The sequence below is a fragment of the Eutrigla gurnardus genome (genome assembly GCF_963514095.1).
Source record: "Eutrigla gurnardus genome assembly, chromosome: 9".
Taxonomy (NCBI): Eukaryota; Metazoa; Chordata; class Actinopteri; order Perciformes; family Triglidae; genus Eutrigla; species Eutrigla gurnardus.
Genome location: NC_139923.1, coordinates 4,196,234 through 4,217,003, shown reverse-complemented (window position 1 = coordinate 4,217,003; position 20,770 = coordinate 4,196,234). Strand labels below are relative to the sequence as shown.

The following is a 20,770-nucleotide window of genomic DNA, read 5'->3' as shown; positions in this document are numbered from 1 at the left end:
ATCTTCTCTGGCATTTGAAATGTTTGTGCTCATAGGGGAATGGCACCCTACTGCAGGCACGGCGTGTAAATGGAGCTTTGGTCAGTTTCTGTAGTGTAGTGGTTATCACGTTCGCCTTGCACGCGAGGGCTAGCCGCGACTTAACCATTGCAGCGTATCCAGAACACTGCAGCACGCCTTATCTTCAATCTACCCAAATTCTCCCATGTGACCCCTCTCCTCCGTGACCTCCACTGGCTCTCCGTTGCAGCACGCATCCAATTCAAGATGATGACACTGGCCTTCAAGGCCATCAATGGAACCCATCTACCTTCAAACACTGGTCACACCACACACCCCGAAGCGAGCACTTCGCTTCTCTACTTCAGCTGGCCGGCTGGTACCACCATCGCTGAAATCAAACAAATGTCGCTCAGCAAAGTCCAAAGTCCAGCAAAGTCTCTTTTCTGGCGCCTCAGTGGTGGAACGAACTCCCGACCAATGTCAGGACAGCAGAGTTATTGGCCATCTCCCCCCCCCAAAAAAAACCTTACCTATAGCACTTTGATCATAGCACTGTTGTTCTTAAGGTATGTTTGCTGAACAGCTACTACTTTACTCAGACGAGGACCTAACACTTGCTCTATTTTTAGCTCTTACAAATAACATTCATTCTAGTACAGGGATGCCAGGGTGAAATTGGACAGGGGGCCAGATTTTTTTCAAGTGAGACCTCAGGGGGCCGGATTACACTTTCGGACTGAAAAGGCCAAACATTGACTCAACACATGGATAGGTAGGCTATATTCATGAAGGCCTACACATCAAAAAGAAATTGCATTGGCACCAAAATAGCCTCACAATGAGGCCTAAATTACATACATTACCAAGGAGGATGATTGACAGGCGCGCTCCTTCATACAATCACGTGCTGCACCAGGGCCGGACTGGGAGACTTTTTCAGGCCAGGAGTCAGTCATGTAACCAGGCCACCCTGGCCTTGCCCACACGCGAACGTTCACGCCCACACCTACATGCATTGGCACGCATGTACACGCACATGCACGCACGCACGAACACACACACACACACACACACACACACACACACACACACACACACACACACACACATACACACACACACACACACACACACACACACACACACACACACACACACACTGCATTCCAAATAGAAGTTCAAATATGGGACCTATGTACAAACTAAGTTAGGAATATACAGTAACTTTTGTGTTTGGGGCCGGGCTGGTAAAATACAGTAACACAACAATCCTCAGCAAAATCCACTAACACACTTACTAGAAGAGAATAAAGGTTTAACGCAGTGCCAAGGTTACTTAAACATCATATCATGTGGAATGTCAACTGCCTCTTTGGCATAATTTTTATGTGTAGCCTACAATATAACCTAATAAACAAAGACAACAAAGTCCAAATCAAACAATTAATCAGCTATGAGGGGACAGCCTTTGAATACATGTTCACAGAACATGCACACACTGATAGACGCAATGTATAATACAGTCCGAGAGTATAGTTCCTAATAAGCAATCACATAATATTGACTCATATTCTAATATAGGGCTGGGACACATAACAGCAAGTCAGCAACAGACAGCAAAATTCAACACTAGTGCTTAATAGAATGGCAGCTATTACCGTATTACAAATGAGAGCCGTTTATGTCAAATGGCAGTGCCTGTTGGTGTTATGTCTGCAACTTGCATGTTGTTGCTCTAGAAATGATTCTGTACCTTCCGCCAACTGCTCTGCACTGGCTTCTCCTGAAGTACCAGCAGGACTTGTGTCATCACTATCACCACCTTTGAATAGCAAACATATGCTTACAGTGTTTTTCCATACACTATAGTTCATACAGTAAAATATAAATTTGTCAGTTTACGGCATTTGGCCGCATCCTCCTCCAGCGCCTTTCTTTTTTTCTCTCTCTCCCTCTCGGCACCGCCTTTTCTTTTTTTTTTACCCGGGGGGTTGGGGTCCATGGTTTACAGTACTAGTCGAAGCCTCAACTCTCCCTCTCTGCTCGGCGCTCGCTACACACACACCGCGACTGCAGCATCAGTGTCACACACACCCCTTCCTCCGCACGCTGTCTGTGTGGTTGATACGGACTGTTGGGGCGGGTGTTCATCAAAACAAACCAATCGCCTTGTCCTCCTCACATGCTACTGGCCTGAGTGGCCTCTGATTGGCCAGGCCTGCATCTCTGACCCTGATTATGCTTCCGCGTAGTGATAACGCAACGGCAACGCAACGGCCACGCAGTTGCTTGGAGACCGTGATGGTTCTGCGTTGGGTTTACGTGTCAAAATGCAATTCAATGCCACACCGGTAAAGGGCGCTATGTTTTTTGTAAAGACTGACCGACCGACCGAGACTCTTGGCGTATGTCGTCGTTAGCCTCGTTATAGCGTATTTGTTTACTTTCCGGCTTTAAACGTCCACAATTTTTCAGAACTTGGTGTTTTATTTCTTTTTGCAAAAGCGAGAAGGTGCAAACAATAAAACGAGGTGAAAACAATAAAAGTAGCCTTTTAAAAGTTTAAATGGCGGTGTTTATGAGTGGAAACCAGATAGCGGTCTCCAGCGGATGTAGTTAGCGGACGAATCACAGCCAATGCCGCTGCGTTGGCGTTGCGTTGGTGTTGCGTCGCCTCGACGCGCGTCTAGGATTTTTGGGAGGCACACGTCAGGCCCTTGCGTTGGACGTAAGGGGGACCCGCAAGGACGTAAGGGGTCCGCAAGCCCCCTTGCGTTGTGTCGACGCGGAAGCATAACTCAGCCGCTTCCCAGTATTGCACGCTTGGTGGGCTGCCACGAGAGGATGATTGACAGGCACTCTCCTTTAAACAACCAATTTTTGCGAGCGTTCCCGAGGCGGCGAGTCGAGCCCGGCGCCTCTGATTAGCATAAAGTAGATTCGACGTCAACTTTAGGCAAATGAGGAGCTGCCAATTCGCGCGCCGTCTCTCGACATTCGCCGCGACGCTACCAGAATGCATTGCACGGCTTTTCACATAGACAATGAATGGGACGCGGGGAAACACCGCTGCCTTTGGACACGCACCTTTTATGGCTCGCGAACGCTCACAAAAATTTGTTGTTTAAAGGAGAGCGCCTGTCAATCATCCTCTAGTGGCAGCCCACCAAGCGTGCAATACTGGGAAGCGGCGCGTCCACTCGCGTTTAAAATCGCCCCTGTGGACACGTACCTTTAGAAAAAAAAAAGTCAGATAGCCGCGGCGCCCAAGTGTATCCGTCTGCGGCCTGCAAGAGGGAGGCGTGTCGAGTAGTAGGCACTGTAGGAGGCGTGTCGCGTAATGACGTCACTACGCGACACGCCCCCCGCCACTACAGGGAACGCCCTACACACGGTTCTTTAAAGGGATATGAGCCCACTACAGTTGCATGTTGCATGCAAAAGTTAACGACTTTGCCTACGCGTTCTTTGCCCTATAATGAATGTATTCAAAAGCTTACAAATGTTATTATTACATTTTTAATTGGGTAAAAACAATTAAGGCAGGATTTCATTTATATTAAAATTTAGATGTAAAATTTTCTGACTTTGTCACAAGAGAAAACACAAGATAATTAACAGACAGGAATTCATGAGCTAAATGTCAGTGCTTATGTGGGAGTAAGAGCATAATGTGTTGATATATATATATATATATATATATATATATATATATATAAAAGTAGTGGCCTACCCTATATTTATTTATATAAATAAATAAAAGTAGTAAATAATAATGTCAGTGCTTATGTGGGAGTAAGAGCGTAATGTGTAGATATATATATAAATAAATAAATATATATATATATAAATAAAAGTAGTGGCCTACATAACAAAATTAAAATAATGTGATGACAATAACTTTTATTATTCCTTAATGGGGAATTCATTTGTGAATCTCTCCATTCTGTAGGTTACTGAGCAGTGTTGCTCCCTTGCTTTCTCTCTTGATATCAGCAGGGATCATCAGCAGCATTCTCCTGGAGCTTGAGTTGCTGGCCCTTTCGCCCTCTCTCCTACCTGCAACACCTCTTGGGCTTTGTTTGGTATTCTGATTTCCTTTATTTCACCCTACAACACACACACTACTGTACTCATGCACTCACAGCACTGATCATAGACCATAACTTTCTTTGTCATGGTCGTTTTGTGACAAGTAGCAATTCATCTCAACTATATTTGGTCTGTCAAACGTATTTGTAGTGAAGAAGAGATCTATTTAAAAAAAACCAAACCAAAACATTTCAAGGCTCATTTTTTTTTATTTTATTTTATAGCCTGCTCAGAAATGCCTCAGAGGAGAGGGCTTCTTCCAGTTTCTCCTTGTAAATTTGGAGCTTCTTTGCTCCCTCCTTGGACATGTGCCCCACCAGGGCTTCGGCCATCACATTTAACTCACTGTCAAAAAAGAACAATAAAGGTTTTCAATTACATGTTACATCACACATTGATGTGTCATGTGTCTATCATCAATTCTTTACATATTAATCTTACCACGGTTGATATTGAGGTCCCATTCGGAATCTCGCCACAGCCTCTGGCACTGTTATGTTGAATTTCTCCGCCAGGGTCTGAATCGTTGCCTTGGCAGGATGATTGACATTTGTTAACTTAAATGAAAAAGTCACTGATCTGAATGTAGCCTCATGTTGTGTCCAGTTTGCAATTATTTTTCCTTTTGTCAAATCTTACACTGTAAGAGGCACTGTAAGTAATATTCTCTTTGTGATGTCATTTATTTTTACATTGTCTTCTCCTCTTTTCCTTTTAAGGCGAAAGACAGGTGGCAGAAGCCCATCAGCCATGTCCTGACCTTCTCTTGTGAAATGGGCAAACCGTCTTCCATGCCTGAAGAAACAAACGATACAGACCAGATTCAACCAGATGGAGAAACAGTATAACACATAATTTTAGCAAGCCACTGTAGAAAATGTGCTCCCAATGCCCATCAACTGTAAATTTCAAGTCCATTCACGCTTTTACAATAGGAAAGATAATTTAGTTACACCAGATTGCTGGCTAAGTTACAACACCCAATTCTATTTGGCTCAACCTTTTAGGATCATTTGCAATAAAACGTATGTATACGCTGCATGTCACTTATCAAACAGGCAAATAACTTTGCTAACGTTACATTTTGCTGAGTCGGCAACGGGCTGGCTTCGTTCTGTTTATACACTTATATTTAATAATATGGATAAATATAGCCTTACTTCCTTAGTCCATCGCTAAACACAATTATTATATACATTAATCGATGAATTAATTAAATTACACTGACACTTACAGTCTGCATATCGTTAGCCTAATAGCATAATTGCCTAAGTCATATTTGAACGTTTTCGGAAAAAGAGAAAAAACACAATTTCTAGCAAGCAGATTGGTATTTTTTATTGATAATGTAACAGCAAGTTCAACCAGACCTGTGAACAAGTTTGAAAAAAAAAAAAAGACACAACATCAACTCCATAACAAATAAAAGTGACTTAGGCAGAATATGTCATGACTTAGGCATTTTTTTCTCTTACAGTATATGTATATAATGATAACATAACCAAGTCTAACCTTATCTAAGGTGTTTTAAAGTATAATCTTAACAAAGTTGTTTTAAAGTTTAACCTTGCCTAAGTTGTTTTAACCTTACCTAAGTTGTTTTCACCTTAACTAAGTTGTTTTAACCTCAACTAGGTTTTTTTTACACATTATGTGCACTATTTTGCAGATCATGAGAATGAAAATGCAAATATGATGATTGATGATTAAATCAAATAATGCAGCCACATTCTTAAAGTGAAAAAGACTTAGACTTGAAAAAGACCATATTACCAAGAATACTTCTTGTATTTCTTGTCAAAACACTTAAAATCAACACTTCAAATTAAGCTTTGCTAGCATAAGCTAGCTCTTACACTACATCATATCTTGTTGCAGAATTGTGATTAAAAGTTTAAACACACAGTTCCTAATCTCCTTGATTGACTGAGAGTACATTTACTGTCTAGAAAGTTGAAGGAATAAACCAGCTTACCAAATGAATTGAAGAGAAGATCTAATGCTTCACTTCTGTTAAACTTTCTTATGCGATCAGCCATGTTTGTTTATACCGGCAAACATGCCTAAGTCAAAAAGATGACTTGGGCAGATAGTGATTTTGGACTCTAAAAAGTGTTCTGATAGGTTGAGGACATAGCCAATAAGGCAAGGTGATGCAGCAGTGGTAGGAGAGGAAGGTTAGGCAGATATCTCAATTTGGCCAAAAAATGACTTAGGCAATTATGCTATTAGGCTAACGATATGTTCGGCCATTCAGACTAGTCAAGTTTTACGGCAGAACTGGTTTACTTCCTGTTTTGTTATCCGTTTTGACGGTCTCATTTTACATCTCGCGTGGTTCAACGTGACTTTCCCGTGTGGAGGGGGCGTGTCGCGTAGTGACGTCACTACGCGACACGCCTCTACGCGAAACGCCTCCCTCTTGCAGGCCGCAGACAGACCCCTCTCGCGGCGCCGGCTGACCGGCAGACTTGGCGGCTCGTTGGAAACGTTCTCTTATTTTACGACAATAGTTCACCGAAACGTGTTTCTGAAAACATTTTAAGCGAGAAATAAGCTATGCAGTTGCTGAATCTGTCTTTATTTTAGATCGACAACATTCAGTTTAAAAGATTTTCGAGAGCTTGCGGGAGGCAGCGGCGCACCGTCTCTCCACACTCGCCGTGAGTCGAATGCATTGCAGGGCATACCGTAAATCCTTTAATATAGCCTCAGCCAAAATCTTCGCGACGCGAACCTGACAATGAATGGGAAGGGTGGAAATAACGCTGCCTGTCGACACTTGCCCCGACCAATGTGACTGGCCGATAATAGAATACAGGCCAGTATTAGAGGATTTACGGTATATATTAAAAAAAAAAAAAATAGATAAAATAATAATTAAAAAAAATATTCTCCCCTTCTCTGATAATAATAATAATAATAATAATAATAATAATAATAATAATAATAAAGATTCATATTAATTCCAATTCAATAATACCATTCATACTAGTATAATATATTGATCAGTGCTGTGTAGGTGTATTTGGGGTTGGTGGGTTAACAATAACTTCCTCTTCTCTGCGACCAGACTGTTGGAACGCCCCCCAGGTCATCTCCTTCACCATACCCTGCTCCTGGTACAGGGACAACACTCTGGAGGGGCAGTAGTTGTACTTCCCAGACCCCCCCGGGGAAGGTGGTGTGTATATGAGGGCTGTGGGGGTCCTGCTTCAGAGGCTGGGGACAGAACCTGCGCAGGTGACCTGTTAGCAGCTGCACCACTGACGTCCTCGTTGCCCTCTCTTCTGCCACCTTCCTCCACTCTGCACCTCTTTTCTTGATGACCTCCAGCTCCTGCTCCAAGAATGGAGATGTAGCAGAGTCCTCAAAAGACCTCCGAGGGTTGTGGAGGCCTTCCTCTGCAAAGGTCTTAACCCTTACATACTGCTCATATTCCATGTCTTCACAGTTTGGTACGGGTCAATTTTGACCGGAGTCAAGAATTTCCTCATAATAAGAGTCAATACCCATTTTTGAACTACAGATCTTGTTTAAATAGCCTGTCTGATATGAATTAATGGAATAATTAACCCCCCCCCCCCCCCCCCCCCCCCCCACATACCTCTTTTGACCCCTGTGTTGATCTCAGTCAGCTCAGAATGAATTGATTCTACATTTTTTTTTTATTATTAGATTAGTTAGTTATATTGCAGTGAGCTTGAACTTGAAGGTGCAGATCTCATGTTGGTGGCAGGGCACCCTCTGACCTCTCCTCCTTATGTGAATTATATATGATCACTCCTATACTGTTTTCATCTTCCACTGTTATGAGGTATCCCCATGACCCTTCAAAGAACAGCAGGTGCCGTCTCTGTGGGAACCTGGGCAAATTCTTAAATTCATTGACTTCTGTCCCCAGCCTCTGAAGCAGGACCCCCACAGCCCTCATATACACACCACCTTCCCCGGGGGGTCTGGGAAGTACAACTACTGCCCCTCCAGAGTGTTGTCCCTGTACCAGGAGCAGGGTATGGTGAAGGAGATGACCTGGGGGGCGTTCCAACAGTTGGTCGCAGAGAAGAGGAAGTTATTGTTAACCCACCAACCCCAAATACACCTTATACACAGCACTGACCAATATATTATAGTAGTATGAATGGTATTATTGAATTGGAATTAATATGAATCTTTATTATTATTATTATTGTTATTATTATTATTATTATTATTATTATTATAGTAGTAGTAGAAAATAAACTATTCATATAGTTAATTAAGAATAACATTACTTGAACTATAATACATATGATTATTGTACTAGAATGAATTTTACTGCACTACAGTGACAGTGGTGTCATTCAAGATGAAAAAAGCATATTATCATAATAATATATAAATAGTAAATGACTACACAATGTACTGTATATTTACTGTGTGTTTAATTTACTGTTCATTTGGTTCATTTGTTTGCGTGTTGCGTGTTTTCTCAATAAATTATCTTGAAAGCATCACTGTGACTTAACATTTACGTTTTTATGCTCAGCTGTACACAGATCTCTACAATAAATATAAATATTAAGGTACAATATGCTTGTACCTTAATATAAGTAAAACCTTGAGCAATATATTTGGAAATGTATATCTTATTTGCATTATTATTTGAAGGGTTTTTCTTGAGTTATTATTACTATTACCATCATTAAATACAAACAATAATTATTTCCACATGATTGTTTTCTATATCATTTAATTTAACTTATAACCTTTTAAGAGATAAATGTAACCCTTTTGTATTCTGCACGCATCCTGTCACAAACCATCCTGAACCAAATATGGGAAGTTGTGTTTGGTTAAGGAGGGAACCGAACCGTGTCATTTTTGAAGTGCCTCTGGTCAAGAAAAAGTCTCCTACGGGTATCCGCGGCTAGCCTCCGCGTGACAGGCTCAGATACTGTCCACTATACTACCAGGAGTGTCTTTGGAAAAAATATGCAAGTCTGTCAGGAGGGGGCGCCCTTCTGCTGATTACAGGGATTGTGCACAAGTTTACAGGGAAGCATTTAAATGTATTAAACCTTTACCGTCACTCATATCCACGACACAGTAGCTGTGATTAAATCCAGTTTAAAAACGTACATCCTCTCTGGCATTTGAAATGTTTGTGCTCATAGGGGAATGGCGCCCTACTGCAGGCACGGCGTGTAAAGGGAGGTTTGGTCAGTTTCTGTAGTGTAGTGGTTATCACGTTTGCCTCGCACGCGGAAGACTGGGGTTTGATTCCCCGATTGGGAGATTTCAAGAAAGGCCATTTTCCTGCAACCCGAAAGCAAACTGCATCTCCCCGGGATCTTACTGATCAGCACAAAGGACACTTCTTGCTTACTAAAGTCTTATTGTATCAAATTAGACATCCACAAAATATAATTTTCCTACCACACTTAAGGTATCCTTGCTGAACAACTCCTACTGTACTCAGACGAGGACCTAACACTTGTTTCTAATTTTTCGCTCTTACTTTATCGGCAATGATATGTTGTGGTTTCTTTGCCCTAATTGTAAACATACATGCGATAGACTGGTTACCTGTCTGTCTCTACATGTCTGCCCTGTGATAGACTGGTTACCTGTCTGTCTCTACATGTCAGCCCTGTGATAGACTGGTTACCTGTCTGTCTCTACATGTCAGCCCTGTGATAGACTGGTTACCTGTCTGTCTCTACATGTCAGCCCTGTGATAGACTGGTTACCTGTCTGTCTCTACATGTCGGCCCTGTGATAGACTGGTTACCTGTCTGTCTCTACATGTCGGCCCTGTGATAGACTGGTTACCTGTCTGTCTCTACATGTCAGCCCTGTGATAGACTGGTTACCTGTCTGTCTCTACATGTCGGCCCTGTGATAGACTGGTTACCTGTTTGTCTCTACATGTCTCCCTGTGATAGATTGGTTACCTGTCTGTCTCTACATGTCTCCCTGTGATAGACTGGTTACCTGTCCAGGTGTACCCTGCCTTCGCCCAATGACAGCTGGTATCGGCTCCAGCCCCCCGCGACCCTGAATACAGGATAAGCGGTTGATAATGGATGGACTTTCTCTGTTGCATATTCCAGCGTCAGGACAGGTGATGCTTCACACCAGAATCCAGATTAATCCAGATCCAGTAATGTTGCTGCTTTGCTGCTTGTGTTCATCAGATCCACCTGTTGCTCCTCCGTAGTCCACATATGATCACTTCCTGGTTGCAAAGAATCCAAGATGGCGACAGCCAAAATGCTAAACTTGAGGCTTCAAAACTGTAGTCCACAAGCCAATGGGTGACATCACGATGACTACATCCAGTTATATACAGTCTTAAGTGTTTTTATATAAACAAATATATTATGGGCTACACGGTGGTGTAGTGGGTAGCACTGTTGCCTCACAGTGAGAGCGTCGCGGGTTCGATTCCCGGGTCGGCCCGGGGTTCCTTCTGTGTGGAGTTTGCATGTTCTCCCCGTGTAAGCGTGGGTTCTCTCTGGCTTCCTCCCACAGTCCAAAGACATGCAGGATGGGGATAGGTTCATTGGTTGTCTGTCTCTACATGTCTGCCCTGTGATAGACTGGCGACCTGTCCAGGATGTACCCTGCCTTCGCCCAATGACAGCTGGGATTGGCTCCAGCCCCCCCCCCCGTGACTACAGGATAAGCGGTAGACAATGGATGGATGGAAGTGTGAACATAGAAAAATTGGATATATTATTCATGCTGCATTTTGGTGAAATGTCTGCTCTCTGCTATTATGCATGCTTATTTAATAATTTTTTTTCAATTGATAGCTTAATGAATATCTTCACTTAGAAAATCATGTTGTAGCTGTTTCATTGCAATCTAACACATCTCATCATTCTCATCTTACATAGTTTTAGTAATACGTCATAGCATAGCAGGGTTTTGTTATTTGCAAAAAGTGTAATAACTGTACTCATTTTATTACACTAGTGCTCACAACATGAACCCACATGTACTCATTAATTATTCATGAGATGTCCAGTGCCATTCTAGAAACAAAAAAACAAAAAACAAAAAAACGTCTGCAACTTTACTTCTAGTTCCCATATGTCCCACAGTACTTGAATGCAGCAGCGGGCTGACTGGTTCTGTGAAGATGGCGGACTGTATACGTGTTCCTCTACTCCTGCTTTTGATGTGCATCTTGTCGTCTTTGCATCCAATTCAAGGACAAAACAACGTTATTGCTAAACTTGCTGTTAATGCTGATAACCCACAGAATCCCGCCGAAGGTCCGGGACCGGCTGCGGTGAAACCGGCAGCCGTTGAGAGGAACCTGGGCGCTGGGGCCTCACTACCTCGAAGGCGCTATACCGGCTGGAAGTTGGCTGAGGAGGGGGTGTGCAGGGAGGACCTGACCCGGCTTTGCCCCAAACATTCATGGAACAACAACCTGGCAGTACTAGAGTGTCTTCAGGACAAGAAAGAGGTACGTTAACGGGACAGGGTGCCGTAGGTGCAGGGAAAGAAGCAGGGTGTGCCTGCTGAACAAACTAGCTACCGTTAGCTGCCACCGTTAGCCAGCCGCTATCCCTCGTATAGAGAACGTCACGCTAAATATTCGTCAAATACACAGCTATTCATTAGCTACAATTTCATCTTCAATATTACACTGTTGAACAAGATTACAAACAGATTCAGACTCATAAGGATCAACTATTTAGTTCGGCTTGATACAATGCCACGAAAGCTTTATTATTTACGTGTTTTAGTCGTTTCGCCTCATAATTCGTGTCTGCTAACTACACCAATTTTGAACAACGTAATGTAGATTGACAGAAAACAACTGGAGAACACTTACATATATATTGTTTTGTGCAACGCTACCGAGCCGAATTTATCAGCAGACATCGTTGTTCCTGATAACTCAGAAATGTACCCAGCTTGTTGTCAGTGGTTTTAAGAATGAGTTATAACACTGTAAACTGGCAGATTATTAGGGCAGTTCGGCGTTACAACACGACGTGGAGCTGGACTAGCTAGCTGCTAGCGGTTACATGTAAAATTGGCCACATTTGCCAACATATATGCGTAACAGTTCAACAACACACCATACCATTTAATAGGCAGCTCGGTAACCTGCTATATTTTTTCAACCAAGATAGCTAACATTATTTGCTAACGTTGCCTTGCTAGCTATTGTAGCCTCAACGAGATGTTAGTTAAGATAACTGTTATCGAGCTGGTCGATTTTTAACTTTGTGTATTATCTTTAAATACACCGTTCCCTTTAAGTGTACCGTATCGATTGTGCTTTCTCGGACAACTAACTAAATGGTTATTGACGTTTGCGTTCAACCTGGTTTTAAAGTTTGACTGTTATGCTAGCTCACAGTAAAGTGATTCAGACGGACAGGTTAAATCCATTTTGTCTGCAGAGACTCTCGTTTTCCCCTGGGAAAGGTTGTTGGTGGCCTCCCACATCAGCCCGAGGGAGCACCAGGATTATTAGTCACTGTGGTTTTGGGGGTAGTGAATGTTGTCCTGACGTGTTTAGGCAACACATAACCAGAAGATGATGATGTGAACAAAATATCTAAAAATCTTCTTCCGCTTTAAATGCCACCGCCAACAAAATGCAGTTTGTATCTTAATACGCTGACTATTTTCTGCAATTTTTCTTTCATTTCAGGAGTTAGTTACGTTTGTAATCCAAGTGTTTAATGTTTTATTTTTTTATTATTAAACAAACTATTTGGTTGCAGAACAAAGCAACACATTTGCTGTTGGGCTGTAACTTAACCATTAATAAATCAGTAGCACAGCGTTTTACGTTTTTGAGGATCCCTGTGCATGTGGTTCTCTTTCCAAACAATATCACCTAAAACGGAACAAGAAGGTTGAAAAACGTTCCCTTTTTAAGCGAGACCGTTGTCGTGTGTGCCTGGAGGAGGGTTTGTTCACACATGCGCTTGCGCACGAAGTTCACACTCTGCTTAGAGAGATAACTGTTCTTTCTTCATGATGTACAATGAGTCGTTTCCCCAGCAGCTATTGAATTTGTTTATTCAGTTCCAACTAAGTCCACAGGTAGTTCTTTGAGAAAGGTGGGAGTTTACTTGCAGAATTGCAGTGAGACATGTTTCCAAGACTTGTCTGTTGTTCAACCTGTGGTTTTCAGGTCACTAGTTTGCTTTATGTTACTTTTTTTGTTGCACTAAAGTGTGTGCTGAGAGATCAACCTGGGACTGTGGCTTTTGACTGGGTTGTAGCTGACTGCTCACTCATTTCTTTAAGCTCATTAGCTGCTGGTCAACAGCCAAGCTCCAGCGGACTGAGAGATCTCTATGCACTCCAACAGGAGCTTACAGCAGTTAAGACGAGCCTTTTGTTTGTGCCACGTTATCTGCTTACTCAAAATCACAAGACGGCGTCCCTTCTAGTAAACGTCTTCATGAATGACTCTGTTTTATGGCCAGTAGCTGCTGGAGACTGATTTACAGATAGGCCATTAAAAACTGAGTTGTTAAGCATTCAAACTGGCCACCACTGAATTACAAACTACTATGAAAACATTTTGAGTTGTCTTTAACTATATCTAGACATAATGAAGGATAAAATTACTCAATTGTGGCTTAAACTAATACGCATTTTTGTCTAAAGACTCAATCTAAAATAGCCACCAAAATTAATTTCTTCCATCTAGTGGTGAAATTGTATTTTGCATTCAGATGAATAGTGCTCTCTAGCGCATTGCTTTGTTGTAACTACGTTATGTACCAAGAAGCTATGACAACATCCAACACCACTTCACCAGTATTCTTTCAGGTGATGAGGTTGATATTTCAAACATGTGTGAGCATGTAAAAGTCATTACTCCTCCAGCAAGATAGTGATTTTTGGTTTATTTTTGGTAGCCTTCTATATTTGTGTCGTAGCCTATAGCATCAGCTAACAACTAGACACACAACAAACAAACAAATGTTACTAAAGTGCCCGGGATCCGTTGAATTAATGCATCACGGGTGGATGGAAAACTCCATAAAAGTCGCTCGCCGGGAGCTCCAGGGGGAACAGCGAGATAGTCGCATCGGTCCCTGGGATAGGTGCAACACGGGCCGAACGAAAAGTGTAAGTCGCTCCTCCTGAGCTCCAGGGGGGCAGCAGGACCGAGATCCGTGCACGGAGAGCCGGTCCTGTGTGCAGCCTGCGTGTCCGGAAGCGCCTCTCGCTGAAGTGATCTCCTTTCATTCACACTGGCTCTGAACGAAATCGCATTTGGGCGTCATGTCCGTCTACAGCGGTTATAGTCTTCAAAATGGTGGAACGACATGGAAGCCTCCTGAGGACGTACCCATCCATGTAAATTCAAATAAGAAATGTTTTGCTTATGAGGATGAATCAGATTATTGGCGGGGTAATAATACACTTATGAGGACTTATTTATGAATGAAGATATTGATTTTAGCTAATAAATTACTTAAAATGTTACACACCATCCCTTTAACACTGCTAATGGAGGTACATTTCATCTCCTTTTTCCATTTCTCCTGGCAACCGACAAACCCAGACGCGTCCATCAGATTGCCAGTGTCCAGTGGTGGCGTACTTTACACCACTGCAGGGCTTAAAGTATTCCGGCACAGTGAAAAATATCAGACAGTAAGCCTGTTGGTTGCTGGTACAAGAAGTTAAGAGAAGCAGCTGCTTGCTTCTGCACGTTGTGCTTCAGAAAGCTAGTAAATGCAACTAGCAGTAAACCCGTGGTACCACGTCATGAACCAGACATAGAGCAGCTGTTCACACTCTCCAACACAACACGGTTACCGGGAGCAACCACCACGGCTGATGTACCGGCATCAATGGCTGACCGTGTGTGTAACTTGAAAATACGGGTGTGAACGTTTTGTCGTTCAAGCTTCCCCCCTCAACCACACAAAACTTCCCTGACAAAACTGTCTACTCGGATGAATAATAGAAATACATCACTGTGCTTGTGTAAAAGTGGATCGATGTCCTTTTTCATTTACCCTCAACTGAATGGTTGTGAATCAAATCTTATTCTGCCTGACTGAATTTCACATTCTCTTATAACATGTCACCTCATGATTCTAGGTCATCTTGTCAAGGACAAAGCTTAGCAGCAAAACTTGATATCAAAGTATCCTAAATGCTACATGTGTTTCCCACGAGTCCTAATTTCCACCTACTGACCTTTTGTTGGTATTGCAGTGTCAAAAAGCCCACCATAATCATTTCCATATAAATGTGGATGTATCCACGCCACAGGAGGATACCAATCCACACACATACACACACGTACACACACACATACACACACACACACACACACATACACACACACACACATACACAGAGCTCAGGTTTTTTTTTTTTAACCCCTGCCACTGCATCCAACGCTTTGCATTGCACTTGCTGATGTATGGCTTGGATGCAGCTGATCGCCATGGAAACCCATTCCATGAAGCTCTCTTGAGCTAATCTGAAGGCCACATGAAGTTTGGAGGTCTGTAGTGATTAACTCTGCAGAAAGTTGGTGACTATGTGCCTCAGCATCCATTGACCCCACTCCATCATTTTACGTGGTCTACCACTTCTTGGCTGAGTTGCTGTCGTTCCCAATCGCTTCCACTTTGTTATAATCCCACTGACAGTTGACTGTGGAATATTTAGGAGGGAGGACATTTCACGACTGGACTTGTTGCACAGGTAGCATCCTATCACAGTACCACGCTGGAATTCACTGATCGTTTGCTATTGTGTTGCATGCCATGGCCTCGCTGGTTCTGCAAAGCTGGGATGCATTGTAAAAGGAGAACCTGGTGCAGCTCTATAAACGGGTGTGATTGCGGTATATCGAGGGCTCTCCTTTCTGTCATTATGGCGGAATCTCTGTGTAAAAACGCATGAATCAGTAATGTTTTTTTTTCAACATTCAACGTAATGTTACAGAGCAATTACAGAGTAAAAATTTGAACCAAAGTAAGGCCTTTAAACACCTGGGGCATTTTTTTCAGTGCAATATAATTCAAACATCAGTGTATGTTTTTCAAACTGTTGCTTTTGTCATGAATTCTTTCACACAGGACTTAAATATTCCACAACAAAAACACTATCAAATCAAGACATCAGGCAGGGCTCAACGCTAAGGTTTTTTTCCACTTGCCCGGTCGGGCCAGTGGGTCTGAATTCTACTTGCCCGAAGTCAATTTTCACTGGCCCCAAATATAAATAGTTTTTTTTTATTAGTGGTTATCAAATAACGACAAAGATTCAGGTAAATTGTTATATTTGATCTTTATTTACAATTTTTGCGGTTTTATCCCATATTTTAATCTTGGCCACTCAAACTTTGGCACAAAAATAAATAAATAAATAATCCCCTCACACCCGACGTGCTCTCTGACCTGCTGACAGCCATCGACCTACAACACTTTCTGCATTGTAGTTGGCGTTAGCGGAGCTATGTAGCGGAGTAGCTGGAGTTTCGCAATCTCGATTTTGATTGGCCAAAACCACATTTAAAAAAAATCTAATAATACGCCAAGCATTACAAGTAGGGCTGTAACGATACACCAAACTCACGATTCGGTTTGTATCACGATTTTTGACCCACGGTTCGATACAAATTTCGATATTATTTATTTTTTTAAATTAAACATTTGATTTATGTAAGATGCAGATTTGGCGTGGAGGGCGTGTCTATCTGATGGTCTGTTAACTGCACAGGTCCCTCACTCAACTTACTACAGAGAAATGTCCCACAAAGCAACGTTGCAGAACCAAACTAAGGTAACGTAGTAACTGTAACTGTCTTTGGCAACAGGGAAACAAATACCGCAGCTGTACGTGGAGAAGCGTCCTTCCTCCCGCCCGTCCTACCGACTCCTCCTCACATTTCTGCCCGATAAACAGCGTCTGTCACAGGCAAAAAAAACTTTAACTCACCGAGTGTTTATGATGAAAAGAAATCTCCGCGACGGTCAGCCCTCCGGACCGAGACTTCAGTGAACCCCGGAAGACAGCCTCCGTCGGGTTTTGAGTGACAGGGAGACTCCAGGGAAGCCCCTTGAAAACGCACACACGTCATCATCATGACGTGTACCGGGACGTCTCTTTGCGCTGCTTTCTGTGAATTACACAGCGGTTCGTCTTTACTCCAGCGGTGCTTCACTCCGTGTGAACGAACAACGGCGGAGAATTAGCGAACGACCACTGCGGTGTTAATGTGGTGTTACTTACAGCTCATAGTGCTGATCTGGACCGGAAGTTGTGTCGCGATTCTGCCTTCTCGTGGCGCGAGACAGGTTCGTTGATCTGAGTGTCGCGATTTCAGCTGCGATACGTGTATCGTTACAGCCCTAATTACAAGCATTATCCGACGAGGGCAAGGGGAGGGGGCAACATCATAACTTTATCGATGATGATCGTTTTTTTTTTTTTTTTTTTGCTTCGAGTCCTCCACTTGCCCGAACGGGCAAGCGGGTTGTCATAGTTACTTGCCCGACCTGGCGTTTTACTTGCCCCGGGACGTCGGGCAATCCTTATTGTTGAGCCCTGTCATCAGCCAGTCATGTGATGTGGAACTTGTTGTGTTGCGCTTATATTTATGAGGATAATAGAACAATAACTCAAAGGCTCCATTGTCCGAAATAAGAGGTGCCAATTGTACTCTTTACAACCTCAGCAAACTCTATGCAGAGCAGATTCACACCTGCCATTCTTACCTTTCACAATAAAAGCCCAAAACACATATTTTTAGGCTAGTATGTTTACATGTCACACCCCCGATGTCTTAAAGCAACACTAAAGAGTATTTAGTGCCTTAAAATAATGTTTCCAAAATAGTTTCAGTGGTTCATCACCTCAAAACCGGGTGAACGGCACTTCAGCATTCGCTCTGCTATGTAACTTTGCCTCGTCAGGTAGCGATTTTGTAGTTCTAATGAGACTACGAATTTGACCTGCTTTACGGCAAGCGTTACAAAAGCCGGTAGGTGGAGGCGTTGCGTGGAGATCAGTGGGAGAACACCCGGCAGGTGCGTGGAAGAAACCGCACGGTCTAACGGAGCCGCCACGAGTGTCTGCAGTGCCATCATGGTGTGTCTGGTTCCGTGAAGCGGGGATGCTTTGTAAAAAAAATCCATCCCTAAATCGTCCATTCCTAAATTATACATACATTCATAAATACATACGTACGTAAGCACACGTGTTTAAATATAAAATCGCTTTTTTAGTTGTAATAGTTGTTTCACAGCGTTGTCTTGATTTAATATATTTGTTCCTCAGTTTTTAACAGAACCCTTTTGTCAGCTGCATTTTCTAGCAAAAGCCTTGATTTTTGTGTTTTCACGGTATGACACGAATGCAGCTCATGCGCCAAGGAACCCAGGGTTTGGGCGTGACGTCTCGTCTCTCTATAGATGCCCATGATGGTCATTGCCAAGCAGCCACCATGTAGCTTGACCATCCACCTTCTCTGTGAAGGCCTGGAGCTGCCCAGATGGTACTTATACTGCTCCTCTCTGGCTAAGGGAGTTTAGTGCTGCTTTTAGACCTGTAGCATTTTTGTGTGTCTCCAGCCTGCCCAGCGTCAGTGCTGCCATGGCTGTGGTTTTGTGTACGTGGTACAGAGCTTCAGGGTCCAGAGGGAGGAGGCTCAGGAGGTTTCGCTCTGGCCTCTCAGCTGTGGGAAACCTCCATGTGTTTGATTCTGTCTCCCAGTTTTACCCAGTTTGATAATTGGCAATTAGCACATTAATGCTACAGGACATTCACTTTAAAAACAGACTGGCTTGATTTTTTGCTTTTGAGCGGCACAAGAATGATGGCCACCACCAACGCAGTGTTGATCTTTGTAGAAGCTTTGTTCCTCACTGTTTGTCTCATACCCAGGAGTAATGCTTTTATCTCCTGTTTACCTGTCTGACAGAAGTACAAACAATGTGTTGGATGGAGTCAAGTCCTTCCACACCAAACTGCAAAAACATGTCTTTATGGGTCTTTGTGCACAGGGGTGTTGTGTCATGTTGAAAACAGGAAAGGGACAAATGCAGACTGTTGCCAAAAACGTGGAACAACACAATTGTCTAAGATGTCACTGCTGGTGCATTAAAAGTCCCCTTCATTGGACCTTAAAATCAGGAAAGAACAGACCAACAGTACGTGGACAGAGGTGTCCACATTAGGTCCACATATACAGATATATTGTTCAGCATTGACATTGCGATATGTGACTGCCCAATAGTCACTTTGCAGGAAGTGTGGTGTTGGCAAAGGTCACTCTTTTGCTGATTGATACAAAGGAAAACTCCCTTGATTCTCATTTTCATGACTAATCCAGTATTTATTTGATTATCTACATCAGGGGTAGGCGACCTTCAGCACGTGGTAGGTTAACCAATGGCACATTAGCAATTGTGCAAGAGATGTTTCTGGAAATGTTTAAGTGGCCTATCATCTGCATCCCAAATTACCTTTTCTTTCACAGCCATTGTCAGTTGCGTGGTCTGTTATTTATGGTTGTTTGATTTATTTTCTTCCCCTGCTCTGCATGTGATCGGCTGGTACTTGTTGCCTTTGCACAATTTTTGTTTACTGCTAATAAACGATTATAAACACTAAGGCTCTTTGTTTTATCAAACAACAATTATTAACGATAATAAACAAAGATTGTTGGTTAATGATTTCAACTCCAATGTGGATGTTTTGCACTTTTCCTATATGGATTGAATAAAACCTTAATGTTGATTATGGCTTCTGCATTGTATGTTACTTATGTAAGGGATGTGAATAGTTCCCCCACCACTGGTGCTAACATGTATACACTAACATGGTACATTTCCATACCGCTATGTATTAGTAGTATTATTGATGTATTAAGCTGCAGGAGTAAGTAATACAACCTCCATTAGTATTAGCTGTTAGCTCCGTTATTTAGCCAAACAGGACTGTGCTGCTCACCAGGATTTGCTGTTCACAATGTAGCATTATCAGGGATGGGCGATTCTGAAAGTTTTGTTTGTTTGCTTGCCCTAGGAGTGTTAATGCCTGGCATTGTGTCACTGTACCAGTTGCTGGTAGTAGTTTTAGATTAGAGAGTGGGTTCATGTGGTCCTTAGTTTATTTTCCATACCAAGGAGTGAATTTCCCTGTCAGGAAGCTGTTGATGGAACAGAAGTAGAGATTCCTTAGTACTTGAAGGGAAACGTAAGACAAAACCAAGTCTCCAGGAGCAGGAGAGCAAGCGAGGATTGGATCGGAACATTTAGCCAATAGTAGCCATGCGGACCGGATGGCTACTATTGGCTAAAGTTTGGCTCAAGTGAAAAATCGTAGACGCCATCTTTAAGAGTCTTCATTTGCTGTTTGATTTCTGCTTGATTTCACAGTTTGATGAGATATCATTGTCACAAGTTGTTTTTAGTCTTTTTTCTTCTGTGAAGTCAGCATTGCTGAAAACACATCTGTCACACACCTGACCTAAACACTGCCATGCCTAGATGTTTGATAGAAACAAAGCCACACATTTATGGGCAGCGAGTCAAAGAAAACAAACGGTGTGCAGAGACTCAATTGAAGGCTGTTGAGATGCCTTTCTTGATATTGTAATAATAATAATTTCTGCAAGCCTCATGAATTTCCTGTTGATTACTGGAACATTGTATCTGCAAATAATTTA

The 20,770-nt window shown here is 42.6% G+C and overlaps 1 protein-coding gene across 1 annotated transcript in view; it reads left to right on the top strand.

The window, feature by feature from the left end:
* Positions 1-11,200: 11,200 nt before the first annotated feature.
* LOC311019146 (Golgi apparatus protein 1-like) overlaps positions 11,201-20,770 on the top strand; it is a 50,891-nt gene continuing 41,321 nt past the window's right edge. The window contains exon 1 of the mRNA XM_084018385.1: positions 11,201-11,557. Coding sequence (XP_083874511.1) covers positions 11,225-11,557 — 333 coding nt within the window. The 5' untranslated portion in view covers positions 11,201-11,224. The remainder of the gene's footprint in view (positions 11,558-20,770) is intronic.